The 13,560-nt window shown below is 45.0% G+C and overlaps 1 protein-coding gene across 1 annotated transcript in view; it reads left to right on the forward strand.

Annotated features, from left to right (window-relative positions):
- Positions 1-7,536: 7,536 nt before the first annotated feature.
- anks1ab (ankyrin repeat and sterile alpha motif domain containing 1Ab) overlaps positions 7,537-13,560 on the forward strand; it is an 88,369-nt gene continuing 82,345 nt past the window's right edge. Inside the window, 1 exon segment of the mRNA XM_084316584.1 lies at positions 7,537-8,082. Coding sequence (XP_084172710.1) covers positions 7,816-8,082 — 267 coding nt within the window. The 5' untranslated portion in view covers positions 7,537-7,815.

Below are 13,560 nucleotides of genomic sequence, written 5' to 3' on the forward strand. Positions count from 1 at the left end.
ATTACGTGAATTTAGGACTAGAGTGCTGGGAGGGTAAACGCTGTGTTAGATTCTGATCAAACTGGCCAGTATCACGTCTTCGTCTGTTTGGCTCTCCATCCAATTCCTCTGCGTTGTGTACTTTTAATGGTCCTGACGTCTCCGATACTGGTAGATAAGATCCTTATCTCCCCCCCGTTAGTGCAATCCATAAACCATAATACTTCTCCACTTCCGTAAGAATTCGACACTTCGACACTGTGAGATACCTTATGAGGAGAAGCGTTGTTTTATTGCTATAAACAGAACCTCATGTTATCAGATGTTATCAAATTGTATCGTCCTTGAAGAGTCTATTCTAATGATCTCTCGGTGTGTTCAGATTGTCCTTTTGTTATTCAGTCCAATAGTGGTCAGGCCTATTCGTTAGCCTGAACCCTCCTCGTGTTAGCCGAAGCTAATGATGTCGTGGCATTCTTCCTCCTTCCCCCCCCCCCCCTCTCTCGTGATAAGAGGAGAGAGAGAGTCCTCTGTGTGATCTCAGTCCTACTCGCTCTCGGTCAGATTCTCGTCTGCCCTACCCGGAAACACCGTTCGACTTATAGGTCTTCGTTGTAGCAACGACGGCCCCCCGCCCCTCTCCTGGTTGTCATGCGACGTGCTGTCATGACGACTGCTAACCTTTCACACCATTAAACGTTTCATCCACTGTTGCATTAAAGAGGTCACCCCTCTCCTCCTGCTCTGGGCCTACACTCTGTTATCTATGTTCTTACAAGGAATGTAAACATTCGGCTGGCTGCTAAACCTTCTGCAGTGATGGCTACTGCCTCTTCTTCTATCACCGTTTTCTAAAGCGAACCATGCACATTTCATTACCACCGTTTTTAGCTGTGGTCCTCTCTCCCCAATCTATACATCACATACATTGAAAAAGCACCGTTTTCTCTCAATCCCCCCTTGATTCTTATCACCCCTTCAGAATCATAAATCATTATTTGGTTTTTCAATTAATTATGCCAAAAATAGCCTGTGGTTGAAGCAAACCAACCTCGTCTCTCGTGCACAAGAAACAAAGACGGCCCACGGTCAACCCAGTGATCCTGCTGCCTGATGTCTGTTTGCGCCCCCCTTCGTGCACAAAGGGAACCGAAACCGACCACCAAAACCAACAACATCCAACGACTCATAACCATTGGAGCCCCCCTGTCTGCTCCCAATAATTATATCCTGTTGTTCTACTGTTCTCAGTTATATCTACCTTCTATATATATATATATATCCTTCTATACATATATCTTATATATGAATCCTCCATTTATATCTCATACTCCTAATCAATGAACACAGGACTTCTCGCTGTTGTCTCGTCTCTCGATCTCCTGCTTGACTCTGAAAGGAAGTCCCTGTTTGTTCATGATTCACCGCCCGTGCTCTGTTGTTTCAAAACGCTCTCTAAACAGCATCTCCGCCGTGAAGGCCCCTCCGATGTCTGCCTCGTTCTCCCCTGGGCAACACCGCCTGCGACCGCTGGACTCCGCCTCGTCGGTCATCTCCGCCCTGTCGGTCATCTCCGCCCTGTCGGTCATCTTGGTTGAGGCTCATCTCCACCGCCGCCGTCTCCTCCCTCTCGTCGTGGATCATCTGTGTACCAGGCTGCTGTGCCTGGCCCCTGCGGCTTCCTCCTCCTCCAGTCTGTCTCCTGGCCATCTCCATCGCTGTCGGTGTCATTCCCCCCTTGAAAGCAGAAACACAACACCGGCAGTCTTTCTGTACACTCGACCCTGTGTTTTCTATTAGTCTACCGTGGCTTTGGGCCTGCAGCTCGTTCTCTATATATTTTTTTTCCTCTGCAAGCCCCTGCCATGGCCACGCCCTTTCAGACTGTTGGACGGTGTGAGTGTCCTACAGCCCATGGCGCTATTTGTTCTCTATTAGTCCCCCACCTTCTCAACACCCATATCTAATCCTACAGGGCTGTTCCCTGTTTTGTTGTCTTCCGGCGTGACACCAGCAGCTAAACGATACCCACTCGGCGCTCTACGTTTGTCCCACGGTTGACCCCCAGCGCGCGCCAGTTCTTTCTGGTGACGTGTCCCCTCAAGACTCTGCCTATTTATTAGGTGTGAGAAGGCCCCACTGGAGATCGAACTCCCTCTTATTTCATAATTAAACTTATTTAATTAACCTGTATATCGATCTTATTATTATGATAATAACCTACAACCGAGCACACAACATAAGCCCTGTCCCCCTATCTTTTGGCATCCCACGCACTTGGTATCCTCACGCACGGACCCTCTTCCCGCCTCTTTGTGATAACCCAAAAACAGTGCAACAACCAAAAAACCCAGAATCAGTGCCTAAAACTATTTGCATCGCTCTAACATACAACAGAGCAGGTTGGTTCCCTGCTCCTAACTCACATACGTACTCGTACTATCATCTAACATACAACAGAGCTGTCCGTCGCCCTATACCCTACGGGGCTGTCTACCGTCGCCCTGGAGCTGTCACCGTTGCTCTATACCCTACGGGGCTGTCTACCGTCGCCCTGGAGCTGTCACCGTCGCTCTATACCCTACGGGGCTGTCTACCATCGCCCTGGAGCTGTCACCGTCGCTCTATACCCTACGGGGCTGTCTACCGTCGCCCTGGAGCTGTCACGTCGCTCTATATACCCTACGGGGCTGTCTACCGTCGCCCTGGAGCTGTCCCGTCGCTCTATATACCACACTTTGAGTTCCTTTACAAAGTTCTCACATACACCACCGTGTATACACACAAGCAGTTGGTAATTTTGAAAAAATTCAACTCCTTAATTAACTTAAACTCTACATATTCGCCTATGGGTAATGGAAACTGTCCAGCACTACCCCCCCCCCCTCCGCAATTAAACTCCTTAATTGAATTAAACTCTAAATATTCCCCTATGGGTAATGGAAACTCCCCAGCACTACCCCCCCCCCCCCCCTCCGCAATTAAACTCCTTAATTGAATTAAACTCTAAATATTCCCCTATGGGTAATGAAAACTCCCCAGCACTACCCCCCCTCCGCCACTAGGTGGCGACCTACTCCTCCTCCATGGTGTTTTAGTTGACGTGTCACTTCCTGGTTCTTTATCTGTTGTTATCTCCTCGTGGTGCTCACGGCCATTTTGACTCGCTCATAATGGCTACTCTCTCACAAACAAAACGAACGCTGCCCCTCCTTCCAAGGCCTAAAAACACTGCTGTTTTTCCTCTCTTTCCTATCCATTATCAGGGGACGCTTTCTCAGACTAATACTCTTGCCTGATCGGACATAATACACACTGGTACAATCTCCTTTCGACTTTCCTTCTGTTATGAAAACAGTCCCGCCATAACAATTTTTCGATCTGATTCAAGCGCCCCCCCCCCCTTTCCTCATCTCGCATTTACCCTCCTTAAACCAAAACTGTGCAGCCTGCCTCGTTTGCTTTTCATTCTCTGTAGATAACACCCTCGATTTCCACCATGGCTCTCTGTTCATATTATCACAGCTGGCATTCTCTCTGTCGAACTAGAAATGTTTACGTTTACGGATTCACTATCTGTTCGTTTTTATTTGGCTTAAAATCAAAACAACCGTGTGCACAGTGAACTCACATTTTTGATCGGAGCGCTGTTTCCCCTACAGCGCTGGTTCGCCTCCTGACCGCTCGACTCGCCGCTCTCTCCCAGGGCTGGCCGGCCTTGCTTCGATCATGATTCTCCCACACATTGATGACTGTTGTCCACTGTCGCCCCATTATTGAAAAAGTCTTTATCCGTTGTTCTTATCTCTTGCAAATCCGGCTGTCATCAACAACCAACTGTTCCCGTTGTTTTAATCTCTTGCAAATCCGGGTCCCAACGGCACCATCTGTTAGATTCTGATCAAACTGGCCAGTATCACGTCTTCGTCTGTTTGGCTCTCCATCCAATTCCTCTGCGTTGTGTACTTTTAATGGTCCTGACGTCTCCGATACTGGTAGATAAGATCCTTATCTCCCCCCCGTTAGTGCAATCCATAAACCATAATACTTCTCCACTTCCGTAAGAATTCGACACTTCGACACTGTGAGATACCTTATGAGGAGAAGCGTTGTTTTATTGCTATAAACAGAACCTCATGTTATCAGATGTTATCAAATTGTATCGTCCTTGAAGAGTCTATTCTAATGATCTCTCGGTGTGTTCAGATTGTCCTTTTGTTATTCAGTCCAATAGTGGTCAGGCCTATTCGTTAGCCTGAACCCTCCTCGTGTTAGCCGAAGCTAATGATGTCGTGGCATTCTTCCTCCTTCCCCCCCCCCCCCCTCTCTCGTGATAAGAGGAGAGAGAGAGTCCTCTGTGTGATCTCAGTCCTACTCGCTCTCGGTCAGATTCTCGTCTGCCCTACCCGGAAACACCGTTCGACTTATAGGTCTTCGTTGTAGCAACGACGGCCCCCCGCCCCTCTCCTGGTTGTCATGCGACGTGCTGTCATGACGACTGCTAACCTTTCACACCATTAAACGTTTCATCCACTGTTGCATTAAAGAGGTCACCCCTCTCCTCCTGCTCTGGGCCTACACTCTGTTATCTATGTTCTTACAAGGAATGTAAACATTCGGCTGGCTGCTAAACCTTCTGCAGTGATGGCTACTGCCTCTTCTTCTATCACCGTTTTCTAAAGCGAACCATGCACATTTCATTACCACCGTTTTTAGCTGTGGTCCTCTCTCCCCAATCTATACATCACATACATTGAAAAAGCACCGTTTTCTCTCAGCTGCGAGGAATCATTTGAATGTTTGTGTTCCAATTATTGTGCGGTTAAGGTCAGGAGTCCAGTACATGTCCGAAAGGGGCTATAGAGGCGCGCTTCCTTGTGTGTGTTTACTGTATGCTCTGCTGCTCTGTCACTTGCTTGCTGTTCATGTCTGTGTCAGAGGAGTGTGTTTATGAGTCACTGTTGTGAGCCTGGGGCTTGGCAGCCTTTTAGTCTCTTTAATACAGCATGAAGAAGACATCATTATCTAGAAACATTTTATATTCCAAAGCCACTAATGGTACTATGAATATGGATAGCTTAAACAATTACCACAGTGCTTTGTTATATACAGTCAGTCAGGTGTGGAAAATTGTACTGAAAGTACTGAAATATATTATTACTCAACTTCAGTGAAATTTCTTCTGTACTTTTGTAGCACATTTATTTTATAGTTCAGATTTTTGGAACACTAGTCGTATTTGTTACTTGATGTTACTGATCGGTCTTCGGCCAGCTTGGACAGACAGGAGCTTGACCCTATTGATTTTGCATTCGTTTGTGGCTAACTAGCCCGGGCTAGTATGGGGAAGAGCATGGATTGTGCTGGAAATTACTCTACCAATCAAGAACATCATTGTAACAAACAGGGCTAGGGTTCCAAAAATCTGAACTATATCCCTTTAATACTACTCAAATGATTTTGTGAATGTTTCAAAATTGTCCATCACAATTAAAAAGGGACCATCACCGAGCACTGGGATGCCCCCATATACTTGAAAGATTGTTTATTTTTTATAAACAATCTTTCAAGTATATGGGGGCATCCCAGTGCTCGGTGATGGTCCCTTTTTAATTGTATCCCGCTTGTATCAATTATGGAAGGTAATGTCCAGAATAACTATGTTTTATTTAAATTATTAATCTTATTGCACTCACTACTCCTATGTATATAAATAAATCGTACTCAAATATATAGGAGAAAATCCTTAGAAATGACATGACATTTAAATTGAGTAGAAGTAAAATGCTCCTGGATCAGTCCCCCACATGTCTCAAGAAATATTACATTTACAAAGAAAACCTGAATTGATTACAGTAACCATAGTATCTAGCTGTAATGAGTTACTTTCCACTTCTGCCTACAGTGGCAGTAGAAGTCATTGTTAATTTGCAGATCAGTGTGTATCATTAGGCGTGGCTGTTGTCAGTGCTAGCTAACTAATGTGTGACGGCGCATGTGGCGTCTCCTTGGAGAGCCTGTGATGCTATCCCTTGTGTCATACACCTACCAGCCCTGCCCTCGGGAGAGAGGTGAGCACGCAATGGGACTCGGCTGATTGAGGGCACAGGGCAGAGACGGAGAGGCGCACACGACACGCGGCTGTGGTGCACTACTCCCTAACGCAAAGGGTGCCTCACAAGGGAGCCTTTTGTCAGCTCCTAGTCCCCTTGAGTAGACCGATGAATAGAAGAGTGTGTGGGAGCGTTTCTACATTCCTCCCAAGCCTTCAATGCCTTCCTCTGGGTTTTAACCTCTGCGATACCCCGACAGATCATAGCATTCAGTCACGACTCACGATGCGGACGGGAGAGGCCGCCAACATCCCTCGACCCGTCCCACTGCTGCTGGGCTTCATCAGGCCAGACACTGACACCAGAACAACAAAGATGAGCTCACACCCTAGTGTCCTACTACACACACACACACACACGCGCACGCACACACACAGTAAAAGAGGAACTCCCCTCCCTATAGACCAGAACAGCCACCCAGCACGTCAGCAACCTGATTACCCCAGCTGTCAGTCTGAATAAGGCCAGGCCTGGGGATCCAGCGGTCCTTGGATCCTTTGCATGGGACAGAGCCGGTCCTCTCTCAGGAGTCTAGTGACAGCCTTGGAACAGGACGGTCACTATAGCTACACCAGAGATGGGGGAACAAGGGAAGGATGTGAATCCCCGTCAGCAGGTAAACGCATGGTTAATGTTGACTTAATTGACAGCGTGCTGTTAGTTAATCTACGACGTGCAGATCTGCTGAGAGTAGTTTAGTGAGTTTGCCTTTGTTTATGGATAACAAGCATGCAAGCAACCCAGCTGTGTTCCTGAAAGTAGATCCCTTTGAAATTGAAGGATTCTGACTATTTATAGTGTATGCGTGTGTGTGCGTCTGTCTCTGTCTGTGTGTGTGTGTGTGTGTGTGTGTGTGTGTGTGTGTGTGTGTGTGTGTGTGTGTGTGTGTGTGTGTGTGTGTGCGTGCGTGCGTGCGTGCGTGCGTGCGTGCGTGCGTGTGTGTGTGTGTGTGTGTGTGTGTGTGTGTGTGTGTGTGTGTGTATGTGTGCGTGCGCCTCTGCCTTTTTGTGCTTGAGTTTTTTTCCTCATCCTCATATTCTCGTTCAGCTTCTCCTCTGGGAATAGTCCTACGCAGGCAGTTTGAAAGCCATGACCGTGATGAGGTAGACAGACTATTGGATAAGAAAAGAAACAATGTGAAATGGATATGCAGACAGGAGAGAGTAAAAGAGAAAGAAAAAAAGAGACAGAGAATCACAGCAGGAAGGGTGTGGACTGGGGGGAGGGGTTTGGGGGGTACTCGGCCACCAAGGGGAGGGCAACAGGATACAACTTGTGGGTGGACCCGGGTGATTGTACCAGTGCATGGACACACTGCACCAAGCGTCTCTCTCCTCTCTCTCTCTCTCTCTCTCTCTCTCTCTCTCTCTCTCTCTCTCTCTCTCTCTCTCTCTCTCTCTCTCTCTCTCTTCCCAAACAGGAATGGGTTGAATCAATTGGACTTGCATGTGTTCTTCTGTAGGCAGATTCCTATCAGTCCCCAGTAGGGAGATACGGTGCTTTCCTTTTCTCTTTGTTTTTACAATCTATCCCTTTTGAAATGTGTTCCTACAGTATTCACCCAGAAGCAAAGCTCTCCAAAGACTGAGACCGTTGGATATTTGAGAACTCTTCTCTTGACCAAGTGACCAACGTTGGCTATAGCAGACAGACGGCAGAGGAAGACAAAAGGACTCTGAAGGGCCGAGCATCCTCTCACCGGCCGCCTGGCAGCTCCGGCACCATGGCAGAGGTCACGTCGGACGCCGGTCCCACCAAGGTGCAGCTCCAGAGCCCAAAGGCCGAGACCAGGGACTCGCCTGCGGTCGCGCTGGTGACGAGAGTCAGGCCCGTGGAGTTGAAGCTGGCCCGCAGCCTCTCCAAGTCGGACTCTGACCTGCTCGCGCCGCCCGTCGGCGGCCATGAGGACGGAGGTCTGGCCGGCCGCAGTGAGTCCGTGGCTAACTGCAGCGGCTCTCGCTCGCCCTCCTTCGCCTCCGAGTGGGATGAGGTAATGCTTTCTGTCTGCTGTGGATGCTCTGGGGGGAGGGGGGGGGGGGTCTGGAGACCAGTGGGAGGATGGAATGTAAGAGGGAAGAGGGAGTGGCACGGTCGGGGTTAACGCATCGGGAGTCCCCTTTTCAGATGGAGTCTGATATAACTTCACATAGGGACAAAGAGAGAATGTATGGGTGTGTGTTGTGTGATTGAAACCCGTCCAATCTTTCGCCGTCGACTAAAGACGCACTTCTTCAACCATTATCTGAAATGAAAATTAAATAAAACCTAACCCTAACTAACGTACTATCATGCACTTGTCCTAATATACTACACTGTAGCACTCAACACTTTGATGAACATTGTTACTCAGCTGATAGAGTTGTGCCCTTCCTGATGACTTGTCGTACAGAACTTGTAAGTCGCTTTCGATAAAAGCGTCAGCTAAATGACTAAATGTAAATGTAAATGTAAATGTGTGGGTGTGGGTGTGGGTGGAGAGAGGGAGAGAGAGAGAGAGAGAAATGGAAACTGAGAACTGAGAACCAGTGGTGATGAGAGAAGCAGTAGCCTACATTTGTTCTGAGTGATTTGGGGAGGAAGGAAAGGAGAGAGAGAGAGAGAGAGAGAGAGAGAGAGAGAGAGAGAGAGAGAGAGAGAGAGAGAGAGAGAGAGAGAGAGAGAGAGAGAGAGAGAGAGAGAGGAGGAAAAAAGGGAGATAGAGAAAGAGAGATGGAGAAAGAGAGATTTCTCTGTTTGATTGTTTTGTTTGGCTTTGGCAATGTAAACGTATGTTTCCCATGCCCATTTGAATTGAATTGAATTGAATTGAGAGAGGGAGAGAGAGAGAGAGAGAGAGAGAGAGAGAGAGAGAGAGAGAGAGAGAGAGAGAGAGAGAGAGAGAGAGAAGAGAGAGAGAGAGAGAGAGAGAGAGAGAGAGAGAGAGATGGAGGGTATAGGCAAGGGAAGGAGCAGGAGATGGAGCAGGGGTCCAGCCGAGGTGGCACAGCGGTACAGTAACTCTGCCCAGGCTGTCGGCGCAGAATGCCTCCAGGCGAGAGCTGAATGCATGAATGGCTTGATCACTTCCACCAACCCCCCTGTAGCGGCCCTGGCACACAAGACTAATTGGGCTTGTGCTGTCATTCCACATCCACTCAGTCTGAGACCCGAGGGCCAACCCACGCTCTCCTCCCCCCTGCACTCTCCTCACACTGCCTTCATCTTCCCATAGGCTCAGCCCCCCCCCCCCACCCAACCACCTTTGGTTGCCTTTATTGAGTTTATACTCTCTTGTTCTATTAAAAGATGTATTGGCTGCAATAGCACTTTAATGTGATATCCATGTGTGATCAATATGATAAATACATTCACATAGGTGTGTGTTGAGAGAGAGGAAATTACTGCACTTTTCACAGTAGGAAAACCTCACCTCATATACTTTTTATGGGACTTTCATTTCTTGGTCATTCTCATTTATAAATCACACACACACACACACGCACACACACGCACACACACACACACACACACACACACACACACACACACACACACACACACACACGCACGCACGCACACACACGCACGCACACACACACACACACACACACACACACGCACACACACACACACACACACACACAGAGAGAGAGAGAGAGAGAGAGAGAGAGAGAGAGAGAGAGAGAGAGAGAGAGAGAGAGAGAGAGAGAGAGAGAGACTACAAAAAGGCTGCCACAAAGCTCTGCGACATCCTGGAGGGACAGAATTATTTCTTTTACAAAGCAGAATGTGATTTCATGTTGAATTTCCATGGCTCTGGCTGAACCGACAGACCTTTAAATGGACCTATTTTCAGGGCTAAATGAACAAGCCCTGAGCAAGCTATAAGCTGCTTGCTAACTTAGCTAACTTGAAGTGTGTCCGCTGATCCCAGATAATAGGTCAATAGCTAGTTAACGCAAAGTGACTCTTTGCCTGCTAGCTAATATTCCATGCATGTCAGTTCTGGCTTTGTGACCAATTATACACTAATTGGATTATTCAAAGCTTCATATCATCATATTTATAGGCCTACCAATACAGAATTTCTTTAACATGGATCACAAAGGGTGCACTAGTAAGAAGTGACAATGACATACTTGTAGTCAAACCACTGTGATGTAATTTACCTCTGGCAGCATTAGATTCAAATTCATGTTCTAGATTATATGTTTTTAGAATGATAGTCAACCAGATATGACACATTTCTGAATGTAAACAATCCATAGTTCTTAACTATTTTGCTACTATATCATGTCAAAAAGTCAGTCAACACTAATTTCTAGCTGATTTGACTGATAGTGACTTTAATTAATGGTAAACAGGTTCACAGCTTTACAGCTCTGAATTGTGCATGCAAACCTAAGGGCAATGTTATTTTTAGAAGCAATTTAGGATTACATGTATCAAAAAATGTTACCTTCTGTTTTAGTCACAGTTTAGTCATTCCATCCAATTTAGATTTAGTTTTACAACAATAATAATAATAATAATAATAATAATAATAATAATAATAATAATAATAATAATAATAATAATAATAATAATAATAATAATAATAATAATAATAATAATAATAATAATAATAATAATAATAATAATAATAATAATAATAATAATAATAATAATAATAATAATAATAATAATAATAATAATAATAATAATAATAATAATAATAATAATAATAATAATAATAATAATAATAATAATAATAATAATAATAATAATAATAATAATAATAATAATAATAATAATAATAATAATAATCATTATTATTATTATTATTATTATTATTATTAAAATAATTAAAATAATAATAATAAAAAAAAATATTAATAGATATATATATAATAAACGTTTTTTCCCCCTTACCCATTGGGCTATCTATCCATCCAGATCGTTTGGATGTGATTCGCTTAGTTTTGGAGATGTCTGCCGTCACTCCAGTACAATGGAGCTGAAAGGCACTCGTTTTTTTTTGGGAGGTGAACTGCTCCTTTAATTAATAATTAGATAAATAGCTAATAACTAGATACAAATCTATGTATTCTAGTTTTTGTTATTTCAGAAATAGACGGTAGTTTAAATTACACCGCTATTCTGTCTACATTTTGTCTAATATACAGTGTTCTAGTGCACCTACTGTCTGAGTCGATTATAGATTATAGTGTAGATGGTGAGGTTGCATCACGCCCCCCCCCCCCCCACACACACACTACACTCCTGCTAATAAATGGTAATTACCCCATTCTGTAAAGCTAATTAGAGTGCTATAATTTAATAGTTTGACAAATTATTTTATGAAAGTCGCAGTGTCAAATAAAGATTAAGATGTAACCACAAAAAATACAGCGTCAAACAACTGACTGCACTCCCCTAGAATGACAGATTCCCTTTATGAATGTCTAGATTCTATATCCAAGCTTGCCAAGTTTTTTTTAACAGCTGTGAATTTCCTCTAATAGTATAATTTTTTTCAACACAAGTTAACCTCGTTTACCCATTGTGTAATACTAAGGGGGTCCTCGTCTCTCCACTTAGGAGTTATGCATCTTTTAGTCGCTGTCCTGGCTTGGCCAAAGAAATGTGCTATTCTAGAGGAAGTGAGTTTGAGGTCAGTATCGTTCCCAAGTAGAGCTATCATGGGAGGCAGCATAAGATATTAAGAACATCTTTGAGAATATTAAATCTTTACACCATCGTGAAAGTGTAGGGCATGCCTAGGTTATGTGCACATTTTATTTATTGCGTATTTTATTTATTGATTTATTTTACAGCAGGGGCACGATAGTGTCACATCTCTTAAAGGAACACTCCAACCTTTTGGGTAATTCTTATTTGCCACCTTCCCCAGGGTCAGACAAGAAGATAGATAGCGATTTCCTCTCTATCCGGCGAATACAGAGAGATATCCAGTTGCACGCTAGCCTAGATTAGCACAATAACTAGAAGCAGGTTACAGCAGCTAGCCTATACCTCCAAAAGTAAAGAACTGCATCTTCCAATAACTCCAAAATGATCTTATTCACACGTTGTATCTTGTGTGTTTATCTTGTGCTCTGGCTCTCCCCTCAGCCCATATAGGTCAGTGCTCAGCCCAAGGCTGCTCGACTGGCTCAGCCTCCCTGCTTGCCCACTCAGCTTCCAAAACCTGTAGTTCCTTCTCTGTAAATTCTGGTTTGAATAGATAAGGTTCTGGATATTGGTCTGTCGCAGATTACGTAATCATCATCATCATCATCATCATCATCATCATCATCATCATCATCATCATCATCATCCTCTCTTACAAAGTCAGCCATGATTAGCATGTCGTTCTTTTGTACGTTAGCTAGTCACATTGGTTTTGTTGGAAGTTATGATGGGGCTTTTGAGATGTTACCCGCCCTGTTTGTCAAGAAAATACCTCCAGCTATGAACTACCATGTTTACAATGTTATTTCTACATGTGGTAAATGCACAAGATAGAACATGCAAATAAGAGTTTTGGAGTTGTTGGAAGCTGTATTTCTACACTTTTGACTGAGCTAGGCAGTAGGCTTGCCGCTGTAACCCGCTCCCAGTTGTGCTAAGCTAGGTTGTGCAGAGCTCTGCACTGGGTGCACAGAGAGGATGTTGCTACTGCTCCTCGTCTGACTCTGTGGAAGATGGCAAATAGGCTAAGTCGATGTTCCTAACGGGTATGTTCAGAATTTTGGACCTGTAGACCTATTTCCTAGAGTCCTTTCTCAGCACAATCTATGCTGTTTTTACTGAATACCTGCAGCTCCAGCTAGTTAGCCATGAAATGAATGGAAAGTAATGGGGTCACGTTCCACCAACCATGAAATAAATGCTGAAACCTACTCCACAGTAGGCTACCTGCAAAGCAAAGCAGTTTGTTTTCGAGTATGTTTTATGCTACGTTTTATCCTAATAACTTTACATTAGCTGTTGGCTACCTATGGATGAGCTGGGTATCCAGTATGAAGCATACTGTAGCATGGATTGTGCTGGGAAAGGAAACAGGACTATTTGGGCCAACTTTCTAAACTCTGTGGTCTGTGCTGAGTCTGTTGTGGACTCCAGTTAGTGGGGAGAGACATTAGACTTACATTTTTCTCAGCTGTGTCTGTTCCTCACCCCCTCCCCTCCCTGCTACCCCCCCACCCCCCTCTCTGCTGGACTGTTTACTCAGGCCATGCTGGGTGGGGTGTCCTGTTCTGAAGGGTATCCTGTTTTGCAGCTGCACTCGAGAATCTTTTTCTCCTCCAGATTTTGAGGGATTTATTTGAGTTGGGGATGTTGTGTGTGTGCACTGTGCAGGCCCAGAGAATGCCCCCTGGTCCAGGCGTATAACTTACTAGTGCAGTGCCCATTCAAAATGTGGCCGTTCAGAGCGTGTGCCCGCTGGGAACGTGTGTCAGTTCGGAACTGGGTGATTGATTGGCCTTCGGAAGTGCTTCTTGCA

This window comes from Notolepis coatsorum, assembly GCF_963971535.1.
Source record: "Notolepis coatsorum genome assembly, chromosome: 6".
Lineage (NCBI taxonomy): Eukaryota > Metazoa > Chordata > Actinopteri > Aulopiformes > Paralepididae > Notolepis > Notolepis coatsorum.